The 17,790-nt window shown below is 51.3% G+C and overlaps 1 protein-coding gene and 1 long non-coding RNA gene across 3 annotated transcripts in view; one reads left to right on the top strand and one right to left on the bottom strand.

The window, feature by feature from the left end:
• Nucleotides 1–3,507: 3,507 nt before the first annotated feature.
• LOC123331607 lies at nucleotides 3,508–4,990 on the bottom strand. The gene is made up of 2 exons (XR_006548338.2): nucleotides 4,901–4,990; nucleotides 3,508–4,299 (listed from the first exon to the last, which is right to left on the bottom strand). It is a non-coding gene; the product is annotated as an uncharacterized LOC123331607 (long non-coding RNA).
• Nucleotides 4,991–11,195: 6,205 nt separating this feature from the next.
• GNA12 (G protein subunit alpha 12) overlaps nucleotides 11,196–17,790 on the top strand; it is a 71,660-nt gene continuing 65,065 nt past the window's right edge. Inside the window, exon 1 of one of the 2 annotated variants that reach the window (XM_025275521.2) lies at nucleotides 11,196–11,578. In XM_025275521.2, coding sequence (XP_025131306.1) covers nucleotides 11,267–11,578 — 312 coding nt within the window. In that variant the 5' untranslated portion in view covers nucleotides 11,196–11,266. The remainder of the gene's footprint in view (nucleotides 11,579–17,790) is intronic. The other variant, XM_025275520.3, reaches the window with a different exon arrangement.

Here is a 17,790-nt window from a genome sequence, read left to right as displayed (position 1 = left end):
TCTGGTGTTGCATGAACACCCTCCCCTGACTGCAAACAGATGGATGGGTTTCTTTTCTGGAAGAATGAGCCTCTGAGCTCTATTTCGTGATGACAACCACCCAGGTGGTTTTTGACAAGTTATAAGTTGGGTCCCCCAGACAAATTTTTTTTTCCTAGACGTGTTGAACTACATTCTTCACAGCCCAAAGGCCCGATACGCTTTCTGGTGCCACTCAGCCACCCTCCAGAAGGTGAACCCAGACCAGGCCTGTGGACATGAGTCCCCACACCTGTGAAATGCAGATGCCGTGGGTCAGTGATGTTTCTCAGACTTGACTGGGCATAAGAATCGCCAGGAGAGCCCAAATAACGCCGATCCCTGGACTCTGTCTCCAGGATTCTGGTTCCACCATGGGACCTGAGATTGTGCATTTCTCCAAAGTGCCCAGGTGATGCTGGTTCTGCTGGGCCACAGATGGCGTTTGGAGTAGCTTAGGACTCCAGTGCTACCCCTGGTTCCTGCCTGGATGTTCTCCAAACCCCACCTGGAAGAGAAGGTTCTTAGACTTCATCAGCGGCTGTGCCACCACACACTCCTGCCAGCAGGGAAGCCCCGCAGCGCTGCCTCCTGGCATCACTCACACTGTTTCGCAGTTTCCACCCTAACAGGCGTGTGTCTCCTGGCATCTCCATCTGCCATTCACTAATGGTTAACGATGACGCGTGCCTTTTCAGGTCCTGACACGACATCCAAACGTCGGTTTTAGGAAAGTGTCTGTTCAAATCTTCCGCCCACTTTTTATGAGGTTGTTTGTTTTCTTTTTCATGAGTGTTGAGAGCTTTTTGTATATTCTGGATACAAGTTCTTTGTCCATTAAATGTTTGGCTGCAACCTCATTTCCTGAGGATGGTTTTTCTAGTAGTCATGTATGGATGTGAGAGTTGGACCATAAAGCAGGCTGAATGCCAAAGAATTGATGCTTTTGAACTGTGGTGCTAGAGAAGACTCCTGAGAGTCCACTGGACTGCAAAAAGATCAAACCAGTCAATCCTAAAGGAAATCAATCCTGAATACTCATTGGAAGGACTGATGCTAAAGCTGAAGCTCCAATACTTTGGCCAACAGATGCAAAGAGCCGACTCACTGGAAAAGACCTGATGCTGGGAAAGAGTGAGGGCAAAAGAAGAGAGTGACAGAGGATGAGACGGTTGGATGGCATCACCGACTCAATGGACGTGAATTTGAGCAAACTCCAGGAGATGGTGAAGCACAGGGAAGCCTGGTGTGCTGCAGTCCACGGGGTTGCAAAGAGTCAGACACAACTTAGTGACTGAACAACATTTTCAGACGAAGGCCCAGGACCCAAGGGTTTGTCTCTGGGTACCTCAAAGTCACAGTCATTTATTTTAAAACAAATCTGCACTGGCGACCACTCAGTGGTGTGGTCAGAGCACTGAGGCCGGGTCTGGGGAAACCGGAAGAGCCAGTAGGGCGGAATCTTGGGCATCTGAGAGGAGCCCATGAGCCCAGTTTAAGAAGAAAAAGAAACAGACGTGCCGGGAGGAGAGGACACGGCAGCCCGCTCTGTCCAGGGCAGCAGTCTCCAGCCCCAGGCGGCCAGTGAGCACACGGCCTGCGGCCTGTGAGGCAGGCGAACCACGCTCTTTATTTCACCCCATTTTAAACTTATACAGGATTCAATTACTGGGCACCTTTTAAGTGTATTTAGTCAACTTGTGCGTGCGAACCTACTTTTCCAACTGTTTTGTCAAGTCTAAACACAAGGCAGATACTGCTGGCTAAAAGTTCAGGTCGAGATGTGTTGCTCTTGTAAAACACACGCCATATTTCAGAGACTTCACAGGAAGAACTTAAGCTAAGTCACCCATAACTTTTAGACTGATTCCATGTTGAAATGATGACATTTTGCACCTACTGGGTTAAAAGAAATACATTTTTAAAATTACTTCCACCTGTTTTTTTAATGAGGCGAGGAGACAGCTTTAGGTTAGCTATGTGGTTCACAGGGCTTCCCTGGTGGCTCAGACGGTAAAGAATCTGCCCACAACGTGGGAGACCCAGGTTCAATCCCTGGGTCAGGAAGATCCCCTGGAGGAGGGCATGGCAACCTACCTCAGTATTCTTGTCTGGAGAATCCCATGGACAGAGGAGCCTGGCGGGCCGCAGTGCGTGGAGATGCAAAGAGTCAGACACGACTGAAGCATCTGGGCACTCACGCACATGGTTCACGCTAGGGTACTCTGAGTCTAAGGTCAGGTCTGCTCTACGAGCCGGAGCAGAAGCCCAGCGTGTGCTCACGGCCTGGCACACACCTGCCCCAGCCTGGGCGTCCAGAGGTTAGGAAGGCGGCCACGCCCAGTCACATGGAACAGGAGCCATTCAGGCAGACTGGGTGGAAAGACTGGGAGCATTAACATATGCGATGCGCATACACACACACACACACACACACATGCACACACCTCCTTCAGACCCTCCCTGTTGGGCAGGCAGCTGTCCCCTCAAGGCAGAGAATGCAAAATCTCGACCATTTTTTTTTAATGTGGTTCTAGAAAGATGTGGGAAGAAAATCAGGTCCTGAGAACACCCCGATTCTCCCCGCTCCCAAATGAGACGGAGCTCCTCCCACGGTGGGTGAGGCGAGGCCCAGCGGAGGATGTGCCCGGGGCTCTGAGAGGGGTCCTGCAGCCCACCCTCCTCGGGCAATAAGGGCACAAGAAGCCCCGAGAGGCTGGACACCTGAGGAGAGATGGAACCCAGGGAGCGGGTATGTGGAGGCTCACGGTGCTAACAGGGAGGAAGCTGGCAGGGGGGCAGAGGTTAGACCATGCCGTGAGCCGACCAACGCAAAGGAAACACTCCCCACGGAGGACGGGCACCTCGGGGACGGGCACCTGGAGGAGAGGGGTCAGGAGTGACAGTTCCCTGCAGGGACACCGGCGTGGGCGTGGGGCAATGAGCACCAGGTGCCTCCCTAGTGCAGTAAGTCTCCACCGTTGTTCAATCACTAAGCCGAGTCCGACTCTTTGCGACCCCGTGGACTGCAGCCCACCAAGCTCCTCTGTCCATGGGATTTCCCAGGCAAGAATACTGGAGTGGGTTGCATTTCCTTCTCCAGGGCATCTTCCTGACACAGGGATCAAACCCCCATCTCCTGCATTGGAAGGTAGGTTCTTCACCATTGAGCCACCAGGGAAGCCTGTAAGTCCCCATAAACCCCTAGAATGTAGCTGCCACTTCAGGTGGAAGGAAGGGCAAAGGGACATCCCCAAACTGTGTGAGTTCAAATGACTGTGTTTACCTGGAATTGGCCAAGATGACATTATCTGCCAGCAGTGAGAATAATGGCTCCGTGGACAGGGCTGAGTTACAGAAACATACAGGCCTGGTTTTCTTCACCTGAGTCTGAGCAGTAGGAAATGCATGCCCATGGCCCGGGTGACCACTTCCTCCCCACAAGGCCGGGAAGCTTCCAGATCTCAGCCGTGAGACTGAAGGCAGGAGTGGCTGGACCCCTGGGGCTTAGAACCCCAAGTTAAGTAAGACCTCACAAAGGGAACAGGGCCAGCTGCCTCGGAGGTGTGTAGGAAGGTTGATATCACTTCTCGGGGCCAGCTGAGTGTCCAGGGAGGGCGGCCTGGGTGGGGGGCATTGGGCGGCTGATGAGAGCCCTTGCACAAGCAGCCTTCCCTGAACGGCCAAGGCTGTGGGCAGGGGTAGTGGGCAGTGGCAGGGCTGCTGGATGAATGGTGCTGGATGAAGTGACGGTCACAGACCTCCCAGGTCTGGCTCCAGCACCCATTCCCCAAGGCCATCCTGCTTCCTCACCTACAGCTGCCCCTAGCTACAGAAGGAGGCCTCTCAGCGCAGCCCTCGACGCTGGGCACAGCTGTCTGGTCCTGGAGGAGGGACCCCGGGCTCTAATGAGGACGAATGGTCGCCTGGAGATCCCGTCTCTGGCTCACCGAGGACATTGCCCCCGTCCTGTGACTGCAGCTCCGGAGCCCCGCGCTGGGTTTCCTGGTGTGGTGTGAGCGACACCTGGTGGTTACAAGTGGGAACTGCCAGTCATGTTCTCTGGTGTACCAGGGACCAACCCCCCAGCGGGGACTCTACGGGCCACTATGAGACCACCCCTGAGCACCTGCCTGAGGACTTCGCACAGAGGCAGCAAGGGGACCACACCTCCCACTCAGGTGGTGTTCATTCACCACCCCCCCAAACCCATATTCAGTGTCCTCTGCATGCCGGGCATCTGGGGTAGAGGTGTGCCTGGCTTCACGGCGCTCACACCACCTTGGGGGAGGTAGAGAAGCATAAAGTCAGGGCTTTTTCACATGCTGTTCCCTCAGCTGCAGTGTCTTTCCCACCTCATCCCCCTGACAAATCCCAGGGACCCTTTACAGCCAAACTCAAGCGTCACCTCTTCCATGAAGCCTACCCGGATACTCCAGGGGCAGAATCGGCCCTCTTGCCCCTGCCCATGTTACCCATGCACTTTGTACGGACTCTTCCAGAAGGAAAGGCGTAGGGTGAGCATGAGCACTAGACCTGGAGCTTGGGAGGCCTCGTGTCCGGCCCCGACTGCCGCTTCCTGACTCTGCCACCTTGAGTGCCTTTCCTACCCTGTTTCCTCGCCACTGAAAGACGGGCCTGTAGTACCACGTGTCTCCTGGACGCGAACATTAATGCTTTCGTGTCAGGAAAGTGCTCAACACCCAAAAACCACGTAAGGTAAGTGTAAGCTGCAGTGGGTACTGATCTCGCTGTTGCTGTTGGTATTGGTATTGATACTGGTATTGCGTCCCGAGGCCAGACAAGCCTCTGCTTACTGTCTGGCTTCCCTGTGAGACTCTGAGAGTCTTACGTGCCTTGTCTCATGGAGAGGGGCCTTTACCTGTTTCCCCCACCAGTTGTGGCCTGAACCTCCAGGCTAGCGGCAGATACCCTCAGGCAGCAGCAAAGGGGGTGAGAAGTCTTCTCAGGGCTGAAGAGGTGGCCAGAATGCTGTCCTGGCCCCCTCCCCCCTCCATCTGCCCTCTCCCTCTACCCCCCCATCCCCCCACCCCTTACCCCTCACCCCCCCACCCCCTACCCCCCACCCCTCCCCCCTCCCCCACCCCTTCATCTACCCACTCCCTCCACCCCCTCCAACCCCCCACCCCTCCAACCCTCACCCCCAACCCCCCCACACCCCCACCATCCCTCCACTCCTCCACCCCTCCCCCACCCTCTCCCCATCCCCCCTCCTCCCTCCCCCCATCCCTTCCCCCCACCCCCTCCTTGTTCCACAGAGAGGGAGGAGGAGACGCCCCCCCCCCGCCCCCCCGCCGCCCCCTCCTCCACCGACAAGCACAGGGCAAGGTCTGGCTGCTCTGCAGGGTCAGGATGAGTGTGTGACTGGATTTGAGGCTGACGTTGTGGATTCAATCAAACGGCCCTTTCCATTGCTCAGAAGTACCAGGGAATGACGGAGTCTGCCCTAGGAACGGACAGGAAGGGAGGCTGGAAAGAGCGGGCTGGAGAGGGTGAATCACAGCGGGGAAAGACGGAACCATTTCCTGTGCCTTCCCGACAGGCGGCGAACGCTCGGAGCAAGCTGGTGCCCGACCGGTCTCAGCGGAGGCAGGCCATGCCCCGCCCCGCACCCCTCACCCCGGGCCTCCCCTGAGGCGCTTGGCCGTGGACGCTCCCCACCCCCACCCCCACCCCGCCCCGCCGCGAGCCCCTGCACAGAAGTGCTTGATCTGAACCTCGGCCGTCCCCTTCCCGAGACTCTGAGGCCTTTGCAAACTAGGGCCCCACATTGTCCTGTTGCACTGGACCCTGCAAACCGTGCAGCCCTCCGGAGCCGGCTCCGCCTCCGAGGTCACAGCCGGGGAATGAACCCACCCCTCCCGCCCCAGGGCCCCCTGCCCGTCGCTCCCCACAGCACCTTGTGGGGGGTGGTCCCTGAGGCAGCCACAAGCAACCCCAGAATCTTTCTTATTGTGATGCAGTAACAAACAAATTGAACACGCAGGGCTAAGTTTATTTAGAAGGTCCCTGTCTATAAGTTTGGAGTTTTCAGAAGACGTATTTATGTTGCTGCTAAGCTGCTAAGTCGCTTCAGTCGTGTCCGACTCTGTGCGACCCCATAGATGGCAGCCCACCAGGCTCCGCCGTCCCTGGGATTCTCCAGGCAAGAACAGTGGAGTGGGTTGCCATTTCCTTCTCCAATGCATGAAAGTGAAAAGTGAAAGTGAAGTCGCTCAGTGGTGTTCGACTCTCAGCGACCCCATGGACTGCAGCCCACCAGGCTCCTCTGTCCATGGGATTTTCCAGGCAAGAGCACTGGAGTGGGGCGCCATTGCCTGCACTACAATCAGAGCATGTAATCTATATGACACCAAGCTTTTAAAACATGCTGAAACTTATTTTATGGCCTACTATGTGATCAGTTTTTTAAAATGTTTCTTGAATTTGAGCATAATATTCTCTAATTATTGGATAGATGGATAGATAGATATAGAAAGAAACTTATATATAGATCTATAGATATAGATGGGAGAAGGCAATGGCACCCCACTCCGGTACTCTTGCCTGGCAAATCCCATGGACGGAGGAGCCTGGTGGGCTGAAGTCCATGAGGTCGCTAGGAGTCGGACACGACTGAGCGACTTCACTTTCGCTTTCATGCATTGGAGAAGGAATGGCAACCCACTCCAGTGTTCTTGCCTGTGATCTCTCCAAGGGCTCTTTCTCCAGGGGCTCTTACCAACCCAGGGATTGAATTCGAGTTTGCCTGGAGAATCCCAGGGACGGGGGAGCCTGCTAGGCTGCGGTCTATGGGGTTGCACAGAGTCAGACACGACTGAAACGACTTAGCAGCAGCAGCATAGATATAGATATGCATGCGTGCATGCTAAGTCACTTCAGTCGCGTCCAACTCTTTGCAACCTCACGGACTGTAGCCCACCAGGTTTCTCTGTCCATGGGATTTTCCAGGCAAGAATACTGGAGTGGGTTGCCTTGCCCTCCTCCAGGGGATCTTCTCTGCCAGGGATTGAACCTGCTTCTCTCATGTCTCCTGCATTGGCAGCTGGGTCTTTACCGCTAGTGCCACCTGGGAAGCCCAGATGTAGATATCTGTACATATAATTTTTTTAGGTCAGACTTGTTCCTTGTTGCTTCAGTGATCTAATGTGTATAACAAGCCACTTCACAACTTAGAGGACTAACGCATTTTATTTGGTTGTGATTTTGCAGCCTTGTCCTTCCGTGGCTGGGTTGGGCTGTACACTACTGAGGACTTGGTTCGGCTGGGGTGGCAGGGGCTCTTTCCAAGCCACATGGCCTTTATCTTTTTCTGTGGCCTCTGCAGCCACCGGAAACGCAGCTGGGCTTCTAAACTGGCAGCCCAGGACTCCAAAAACACAAAGACAGAAGGCTTTCTTGAGGCTTAAACCTGGAACTGGCGGGATATCACCTCTACCAAACGAGATTCAAGCGGAAGAAGAACCAAGAGAAGTAGTTCGTTTAGGGGCTATTAATGTGGTAGACTGGGCTTCCCTGGTGGCTCAGACAGCAAAGGACCTGCCTACAATGCAGGAAACTCGAATTCGATCCCTGAGTTGGGAAGATCCCCTGGAGAAAGGAATGGCAACCCACTCTAGTATTCTTGCCTGGAAAATCCCATGGACAGAGGAGCCTGGCGGGCTAGTCCGTGGGTCACAAAGAGCTGGATACGACTGAGTGACTAACACACACACACACACACACACACACACACTACAATAGATTACCACAACTGTATTCTTCAACTGCATCAACCATTAATTACTAAAAGAGGCCTATCTAACCCACACCTGAATCTCAGCAATTATGGTGGATTCCTCAGTTTCTCCTTGAGATTTGGTCGACTTCTTCCCTTACATATTTGAGGCTATGCATTTCTTTAAAATAATTTTATTTATGTATGCATTTCTTGGGGCTGTGCTGAGTCTTTGTTGCGACGAGCAGGGGCCACTCTCTAGCTGCAGCCCGCGGGCCTCTCGTTGCAGGCTTCTCTTGCTGGGGAGCTCTGGCCCGAGGGTGCTCGGGCTTCAGTAGCTGGGGCTCCCGGGCTCTAGAGTGCAGGCTCAGCAGCTGTCTCATACGGGCTTAGCTGCCCTGAGGTGTGTAGGATCCTCCTGGACCAGGGATCGGCAGGTGGATTCTTTATGACTGAGCCACCAGGGAAGAAGCCCCACCGTTTCTTTTCGTATCCCAGTCCTTCTTTTGGGGGTTGTTTTTGCTTCTTCCTGAAGGACATCAGATCACCAGGGCTGCCATAATAAAGTGCCACAGACAAGGGGGCTTGACCACAGAAATGAATTTCCTCAAAATTCTGGCAGCCAGAAGTCTGAAATCAAGGTGTCGGCAGAGCTGGTTTCTTCCGCGGCCTGTCTCCCTGGCTTGTAAATGGCCATCTGCTTCCTGTGTCTTCCTGTGGTCTGCCTCTGTAAGTTTCCTTGTCTTACAATGACCTCAGCCATGTTGGATCAAGGCCCACCCTAAGGACGTCATTGTAACGTAATCACTCTTTAAGGCCCCATCTCCAAGCACAGCCAGCTTCTGAGGCCCTGGGGGTCAGAATCTCAACATGTGTATTTCAGGGAGGAGATACAGTTCAGCCCATAACATACATTTGTAGTATAAAATAATTTTCTATTTTTATTTGTTTGAAATGCCCCTATTGTCTCCACTTTCTCAAAAGGTATTTTTACTGGCTTTGCAATTCTAGGTTAATGGTTATTTTTTTCCCCTCAATGTTTTTAAGGTATTATTTCCCCTGGGACTTGCACTTTGGTCCTGAGGTATCAGCTCTTCATTTACATTGTTTCTGTGAGGATTCCAAGAGCTAGTCCATGCAAAGTGCTTAGAACAGTGCCTGGCCTCTGGTAACTAGCGTATAAATAGTAGCTATTGGAAATTCCCTGGCAGTCCAGTGGATGGGACTCCACACTTGCATTGCTGAGGGACCAGGTTCAATTCTTAGTCCGGGAACTAAGATCCTGCAAGTCACGTGGTGCAGTCCAAAAAAAAAAAGTGGCTGTTATAACTTTCTCTCTGGAAGCCTTCAAGATCTTCTCTTTGTCTCTGATGTCCTTGAATTGAACTCATGGTGGTGTATCTTGGTCTGGATTTCTTTTTATCAAGCTAAGCATTTCATAGCATGTGTCAATTTAAAATTCTCAGCCATTATCACTTTAAATATTGCCTCTTCCTCACTCTCTCTATCCCCTTCCAGGACTCTAGTAGGTACACGTTCAATATTCTTCCTCCATCTTTCCTGTTTCTCTCTTATCCTGTATGTCTTTGTCTGTGTTGGATTCAAGGTAATTTTTTCAGATTTATATTCCAGTTTATTCTTTTCATCTATTTCTTAATCTGCAACATATCTATTAAGTACCTATTTAAGTCATTATATTTTTAATTTTTAGATGTTTTATTTAGTTCTTTTTCACACCCACCCGAACACTTTTAATATTCTTTTATTGTTGCTGTTGTTGTTCAGCCACTAAGTTGTGTCCAGTTCTTTGTGACCCCTTAGACTGCAGCACACCAGGCTCACTTACCTGCCGTGTCTCCCAGAGTTTCGTGAGATTCATGTCCGTTGACTTGGTGATGCTATCGAACCATCTCATCTCGTCAAATCCCCAACTGAGTGTGTGCCTGCTGAGTTGCTTCAGTTGTGTTCGACTCTTTGGGACCCTATGGACTGTAGCCCGCCAGGTTCCTCTGTCCGTGGGATTCTTCAGGTGAGAATATGGAGTGGGTTGCCATTTTCTCCTCCAGGGGATCTTCCCCACCCAGGGACCCAACCCACAGTCTCTTATGTCTCCTGCGTTGGAGGGCAGGTTCTGTAATGCTAGTGCTGCCTGGGAAAGTCCACCCCAGCTGGGTACCATAAGCTAAAGACAACCAACCACGAACAGCTAACTAGACTTTAAGCTGTAGCCAATCAAACAATTTCTTTGCTTCCCACTTTCTATGTTTCCCCTGGCTCCCTTCTGCAGAGTGCCCCCCACTGGGTTGACACAGCCCTATTAGAATCGGCTTTTGCTCAGATCCTCTCAATTTTTTAAAAAAATATGCCTTCATTTATCTTTTAATAGATCATGGCTCCCAAAGCCCACCAATCACCTGGAGATCAAGAGATACCTGAGCTCCTTCCTGGAGGTTTGACTCAAAATAGCTCTGGGACTGGTAAGAATTAGTAATAAGATCAGCTAACACTTAGCAAGAACTTGCTTGGGTCCAGGCACGGTGCTAAGTGCTTTACAAGTTCAAGTTCTCAGCTTACATCTTCACAATCACCCGAGATAGTTGCTATTTAAGGGCTCTATTTTATAGAGGAAGAAATTAAAGCTAAAAATGGAGGGAGGAGGCGGGGAAGCTGCCTAAAATGTTATGTAACTAGTAATGGGTCGACAGGAGATTCCATCTCAGACCCAGCAATTCCAGACCCCATCACTGTGCTACATGGCTTTTTTTTGGGGGGGGGGAGGGGCGGGGGGGTCCTGGTGATTTTGATTATCAGCTAAAAAGCCGCCCCGAGGCCCACGACACTCTTTAAAAGATGCCATCTGTTTGCAAAGTTTGGCCCATCCCCCAGTGTTTCTGGAAAGCACAGCTTTCTCTCTAAACCTAAGACGAGCAGCTGGACCTCTTATCTACATTCTCCAACGTTCATGCAACGCCGAGTGCGCTTCGCGAGCGTCTGGGTCTCACAGGTTGACCCAGTCTGGGAACCCAAGACACACTCCCTCTGTACACCTGGCACTTCTGGTCCCGCCCCGTTTCGCGACATCGCCAATCCTAAGCCCGTTCTTCGTGATTGACGTGGCCCCAGAGCAGTTCTAATTCGCCATGGCGGGCCGCCGCTCCGCCCCCTCGACGACCCCGCCTCCCTTTCATTCTGCAAGAAAGAACCTCGGTCCCGGGAGCCCAATGAGAAGCGCCCCCACCCCAAAGGTCCCGCCTCTTTGGGCGCCGGCCCCGCCCCCAGGGCCGGGGAGATGCCCGCCTCTCAGAGCACCGCGGCCCAATCGGAAGGCGTCACCATCCGGACGGACGGCAGCCGGCCCAATCCCCGGGCCTCGGGCCGCGTCGTCCCGCCCCCCCGCCGGGCCGAGCGGCGGGCGAGAGCGGGCCTCGGGGCGGCGGCGGCGGCGGACGCGGCCTGAGGGAGCGGCCGGCTGCCGCCTCGCCCGCCGCGGGGTCCATGGCCTGAGCGGCCATGTCCGGCGTGGTGCGGACCCTCAGCCGCTGCCTGCTGCCGGCCGAGGCCGGCGGGGCCCGCGAGCGCAGGGCGGGCGGCGGCGGGGCCCGCGATGCGGAGCGCGAGGCGCGGCGGCGCAGCCGGGACATCGACGCGGGGCTGGCCCGCGAGCGGCGCGCCGTGCGGCGCCTCGTCAAGATCCTGCTGTTGGGCGCGGGCGAGAGCGGCAAGTCCACCTTCCTCAAGCAGATGCGCATCATCCACGGCCGCGAGTTCGACCAGAAGGCGCTGCTCGAGTTCCGCGACACCATCTTCGACAACATCCTCAAGGTGCGCGCTCCCCGCCCGCACACCTGCGCCCAGGTGCGCGCCGGCGCGGCCCCCGGGCCTCGGCGCCCCGGCGGGGACCCCGGCCCCGGCCGCCCTCGGCCCCCGGCTTCTGGGGCGCCGGCCGAGGATGCGCGCCGCGTCTCCCCGACGGCCCGGGGGGCCTTCGCCTCTGCTCTCCTGGGGTGGAGGGTTCGGGGGCTCTTGAAGGGGAAAGCCGGACTCCTTGTGGGGCGACGGAGGGGCGAGGGCTTCAGAAGCTGGGAGGGCCTTTCCTGGGCTCGGGGTGCCATCCTTGCCCCGCCTTCCCAGTGAAGTTCAGAAGAGCGCTGTAGACGGGGCAGGAAACCGGCCGCAAGTCTCTCCTTTTAGACTGTTTACTAGGAAAATTTCCAACATATACAGCATAGAGAAAAATAGTAGGGACAGTGGGTCCCCGGGCCCCCTCCTCAGAGCTTCAGCAATGTCGATGGAGTCAGTGCCCCTCCCGGTTTCACCTGTACCCCTCCCTGTTCCCCCACCCCAGTGATTTTGAAGCAAATCCCAGACATTGTATAGATTCATTAGAAAAGGTTTATTGACAGAGCTCAAAGACAAGCATCCGGTGGCTTGTTTGCTCACTCTTTTTTTTTTAATGGTGTTTTATCAAACTAAAAAGTAAAAACTCCTTAATATGGTCAGATAGCCAGCCTGTGTGCAGATATCCTACGTTACCACAGAACTGCTGTGTTTGTGTGATGATGTAAGTTAAATCCTTGCCTTACAGTTATTAAGGTATGTCTCAGGTGGAGTTCCGTCTCCAGGTGCTTCTGTCCCTTGCTGCATTTTTATGGATTGCTGTCTGTTTGGAGGAGGAGGGGGAGTGTACAGTTGACCGAGTTTCCCCTTTTTGTGTTCTGTGTGAGCTTGTGCTGAAGGGCCCCGAAGGAATTCTGGAGAAAACTGATGACAAGGGGAAAATAGTCTCCCCTGTACCTAGACTAAGGTCATTTCCGGTTTTTTTCCCCTCATAGTGTCTTACTCTACCCTCTTTTTGCCCCTTCACCTACCCGTTCCCTGGCCCATTTTGGGAGAACCAAATCACAGGTATGAGGAAAGTTGTCTCAAAACAGAGGTAGAGGGAGACTTGTCCCAGAATCCTCCCTGGAGACGCTGGGCTCTAAATTTAGCGAAGAACTGTAGAAACCCATTGGCACACATCTTTCACTTCACCCACGAGGACGCCCCGGGCCTTGAGGATGAGGGGCTCCAAGCCGAGCCCTGGAAGCCGGGACTCCCTGCCTCCAGGCCCGCACCAGTGGTCTCGCACCAATGTTCCCACGTGATGGATTTGTTAGCAAAACGTCTCTTGTGGATAGAAATAGCTCTTTTAGGGTCCTGCCGGGAAGAGAGTCATTTGAATGATAAAACATGCCTCTCCTTTTCACCTCTTTCAAAAGCCTCTCTGTGAGTCAGAGCTCTGGCCCAATACTTCATAAACTTTAAAGGCTAGGTGCCCAGTATGATTCAGGGGATTAACTGTGTTTAAAATTCTCCTCATCTTCTGGGGTAAAGTGCACTTGATTGTCTTTGTCACAGAGCTCGATTTTATTTCTGTGGCTTTTCGGACCTCTGAACCAAGTAGGTTATAAGATGTGGCTGATTGACTCCCAGTTTCTCGCGACTCGGGAGGCAGAGAAACTGCTTAGAAACATAGAATCTTAAAATCTAAATCAGTGTATTAAGTGTCTTTTAGAAAACTCAGTTTTAGCTTTTCCCAGTACATATAAACACTAACTTTTACAAACTTCCTTATCAACAAGAAACAGAATTTATTAAGCAGCATCCTGTTTTCCTTGTCAGTTTTTTTTTTCTTTTCTAATTGTAGTTCCATATTAAACTCACTTCGTCTGTTTTGACCATTTCAGTAAGTAGTTAGCAATTCATCTTTTACTCTAAAACCAGTAATTGCCACTACCATCCCCCCCTTTTTTATTTGGAAAGATCACTTTGCTAAGGGACTTTTTAAATAAATTGCTTTGTAAAGGCTCTAGTAGCAGATATTTGAATGATAACTCTTCAGAATAATATTTGTGTCTACAAATAGCGTTCATGTTAACAGGCTATTTTTAAAGCACTAGCTATGTGCTGTGGAGAAGGCAATGGCACCCCACTCCAGTACTCTTGCCTGGAGAATCCCATGGACGGAGGAGCCTGGTGGGCTGCAGTCCATGGGGTCGCTAAGAGCCGGACACGACTGAGCGACTTCACTTTCACTTTTCACTTTCATGCATTGGAGAAGGAAATGGCAACCCACTCCAGTGTTCTTGCCTGGAGAATCCCAGGGACAGAGGAGCCTAGTGGGCTGCTGTCTATGGGGTCGCACAGAGTCGGACACGACTGAAGCGACTTAGCAGCAGCAGCTATGTGCTGGGTCTTCTCATATATGTCTTTTAATTTTCATATGCTGCAATGGCACTGTCCATTTAGCCCGTGAGGAGACTGAAAGCAGAGTTTGAAATCTACATGAGGTTAGGTACCTCATTAACAGGTGGCAGAGCCAGGAACTGAACCCTGTCTTTTTTAAATTCAACTTTTAATCCTGAGATGATTGCAGCATCCTGTCAAGAACAGCCCCTGCATAGCCGTTAACCCGCTCCCCCAAATGGTGAGATTCTGCAGAACCGGTACAATGATAGCACAGCCGAGAAACCGACGTTGAGAAAGTGAAGATGCAGAACATGCCCCTCACAGCAAGTCTTCCTCCTGTTGTCTGTTCTAGTCACTGCCGCCCTTCACCCTCTCCCTGACCTGGCAACAACTGGTCTTTTCTCCAATTCTGTGATTTCATTATTTCAAGAATATGATATAAATGGAATCTTGCAAGACGTGACCTTTTGGAATCATCTTGTATCACTCAGCGTACTTCCCTAGAGTTGATGTGTGTCCCTGCCCTTTGATTGCTGTGAGTAAAGAACCTGCCTGCCAGTGCAGGAGACACAGGAGATGCCGGTTCGATCCCTGGGTCAGAAAGATCCCCCAGAGAAGGAAATGGCAACCCACTCTAGTCTTCTTGCCTGGGAAATCCCATGGGCAGAGGGGCCTGGCGGGCTGCAGTCCACGGAGTCAGACACGACTGAGCACGCCCGCACCCATGGGGAGGGTTTGCCCCATTCACTGTTTGACCGTCTGCCTTTGGAGGGCATCTGGGTTGTTTTCCAGTTTCTGCCTATTGTGAATAAATCTTCTATGAACATCGTGTACGTGTTTTTTGTGAGCATAAATTTTCGTGTATCTGGGATAAATGCCCGAGAGTGCAGCTGCTCAGCCGTGTGGTAGGTGCGTGTTTAGTTTTATAAGAAACTGCCAGACTGTTTCTGAAACGGCGGGATTGCTTTGCACCCGGCTTTTCTGCATCCTGGCCAGCATTTGGTGGTGTTGCTCCTTGTTTCAGCCATTGCGATAGGTGTGTGAGTGCTGTATCACTGCCGTGTAATTTGCGTTTCTCTGATGCCTAATGATGTTGAGCATCTCTCCCGTGCTCATTTGGCCTCTGTATGTTCTCTCTGGTGAAACGTCTCTTCGTGCTTTTTGTTATTGTTGTTTAGTCGCTCGGTTGTGTCCAGCTCTTTTGTGACCAGATGGACTGTAGCCTGCCAGGTTCCTCTGTCCATGGGACTTCCCAGGCAGAAATACTGAAATGGGTTGCCATTTCCTCCTCCGGGGGTCTTTCCAACCCAGCAATCGAACCTGCATTTCTTGCGCTGGTAGGCAGATTCTTTACTGCTGAGCTTCTGTTTTGTAATTAGGTTCCTTGTTTCTTTATGGTTGAGATTTGAGAGTTCTTTATGTATTCTGGATACTACTCCTTTGTGAAATATGCGGTTTGTAAAAAGTTTCTCCCAGTCCGTAGCTTGTCTTTTCATCCTTTTTAACAAAGTCTTTCACAGAGTAAAAGGGATCCCCTGGTGGCTCAGACCGTAAAGAGTCTATCTGCAATGCAGGAGACTTGGGTTCAGTCCCTGGGTTGGGAAGATCCCCTGGAGGAGAAAATGGCAACCCACTCCAGTAGTCTTGTCTGGAGAGTTCCATGGACAGAGGAGCCTGGAGGGCTACAGTCCATGGGGTCTCCAAAAAGTCAGACATGACTGACTGACTAACACTTCCACTTCTCACAGAGTAGAAGCTTTTAATTTTGATGAGGTCCAGCTTATCAGTTTCTTCCCGTTTATGGATCATGCTTTTGGCGTCATCTAAGAACTCTTTGCCTAATAACCCTAGGTCCCAAAGATTTTCTCCTTTTTTAAGTCCCTGATCCATTTTGTGCTAATTTTTGTATAAGGTTGAGGTTTAGATTGAGGTTTTTTTGCTCTCTGTTCTTTTCTCTGTGGATGTCAGTTGTCCTGGGATTGTCTGTTGAGAAGACTGTCTGTCCCTCCTCCACTGAGCTGCTTTTGCTCCCCTGTGAGCAGTCAAGTGGGCATGTTGTGTGGGCCTGTTTCTGGGCTTTCCGTTGTGTTCCGCTGGCCTGTGTGGCGCCTCTCCTCCCAGGGTCGCTGCACGCTGATGGCAGCAGCTGTATAGAGGACGGAACAGCAAAGCGAGTTCTCCCACCCATGTTTCAAGATTGTTTGAGCTATTCTAGGATCTGTGCCTTTCCTATAATTTTAGAGGAAGCTTTCCTATGTCTATTAAAAAAAAAACTTGCTGTGATTTTGATCGCATTTGCATTAAACCATGTATCAGTTCGGGGAGAATTGACATGTCTCTTATACTGAGTTTTCCAATTAATGAACATGTTATGTCCTCATTTATTTACGTTGTCTTTGATTGTTTTCATCAGTGTTTTGCACTTATCGACAGACATGCCCTGTACATGTTTTGTTACCTTTATACTTAAGCATTTCATTTTCTTTAGAGCCGTTGTAAGTGATACTGTGCTTGTATTTTCAGTTTCCACATGCTCATTGTTAGTATATAGAGTAGGATTGATTCTGTGTCTCAATTGTGTGTTCCGTGGACCTTGCTAAATACACTTAGTGGTTCTAAGAGCTTTTCTATAGATTATTTGGGATTTTCCATGTACAGAAACGCTGGGCTGGAAGAAGCACAAGCTGGAATCAAGATTGCTGGGAGAAATATCAATAACCTCAGATATGCAGATGACACCACCCTTATGGCAGAAAGTGAAGAGGAACTAAAAAGCCTCTTGATGAAAGTGAAAGAGGAGAGTGAAAAGTTGGCTTAAAGCTCAACATTGAGAAAACGAAGATCATGGCATCTGGTCCCATCACTTCATGGGAAATAGATGGGGAAACAGTGTCAGACTTTATTTTTGGGGGCACCAAAATCTCTGCAGATGGTGATTGCAGCCATGAAATTAAAAGACGCTTACTCCTTGAAAGGAAAGTTATGACCAACCTAGATAGCATATTCAAAAGCAGAGACATTACTTTGCCAACAAAGGTCCGTGTAGTCAAGGCTATGGTTTTTCCTGTGGTCATGTATGGATGTGAGAGTTGGACTGTGAAGAAGGCCGAGCACTGAAGAATTGATGCTTTTGAACTGTGGTGCTGGAGAAGACTCTTGAGAGTCCCTTGGACTGCAAGGAGATCCAACCAGTCCCTCCTAAAGGAGATCAGTCCTGGGTGTTCCTTGGAAGGAATGATGCTAAAGCTGAAACTCCAGTACTTTGGCCACCTCACGTGAAGAGTTGACTCATTGGAAAAGACCCTGATGCTGGGAGGGATTGGGGGCAGGAGGAGAAGGGGACAACAGAGGATGAGATGGCTAGATGGCATCACTGACTCAATGGACTTGAGTTTGAGTGAACTCTAGGAGTTGATGATGGACAGGGAGGCCTGGCGTACTGCAATTCATGGGGTCGCAAAGAGTCGGACATGACTGAGCGACTGAACTGAACTGCAAGTTACCTGCAAATAGGGGTACTTACTTCTTCTTTCCCTATAGGTATGCCTTTATTTCTTTTTCTTGCCTTACTGCAGTGGCTAGAACTTCAAGAGAGCTGAGGGTAGTCGTAGCTTCCATTTCTTTCCTGATGTTGGCGATCTGTGTCTTCTCTTTGTTTTTGTCAGCCTTCTTTCTAGAGGCTTATCACTTTTACCAATTCGTTTTTCCCTCAAAGAACCAGCTTTTTGTCATTGATTTTCCTTCTGTTTCCAACTTCATTTATTTCTGCTTTTTAGTGTTTTTTCTTCTACTTCCTTTGATTTTAT

Source organism: Bubalus bubalis, chromosome 24, assembly GCF_019923935.1.
Source record: "Bubalus bubalis isolate 160015118507 breed Murrah chromosome 24, NDDB_SH_1, whole genome shotgun sequence".
Classification (NCBI taxonomy): Eukaryota; Metazoa; Chordata; class Mammalia; order Artiodactyla; family Bovidae; genus Bubalus; species Bubalus bubalis.
The sequence above is the reverse complement of the archived record's forward strand: the minus strand, read 5'-3'. Positions and strand labels throughout refer to the sequence as shown.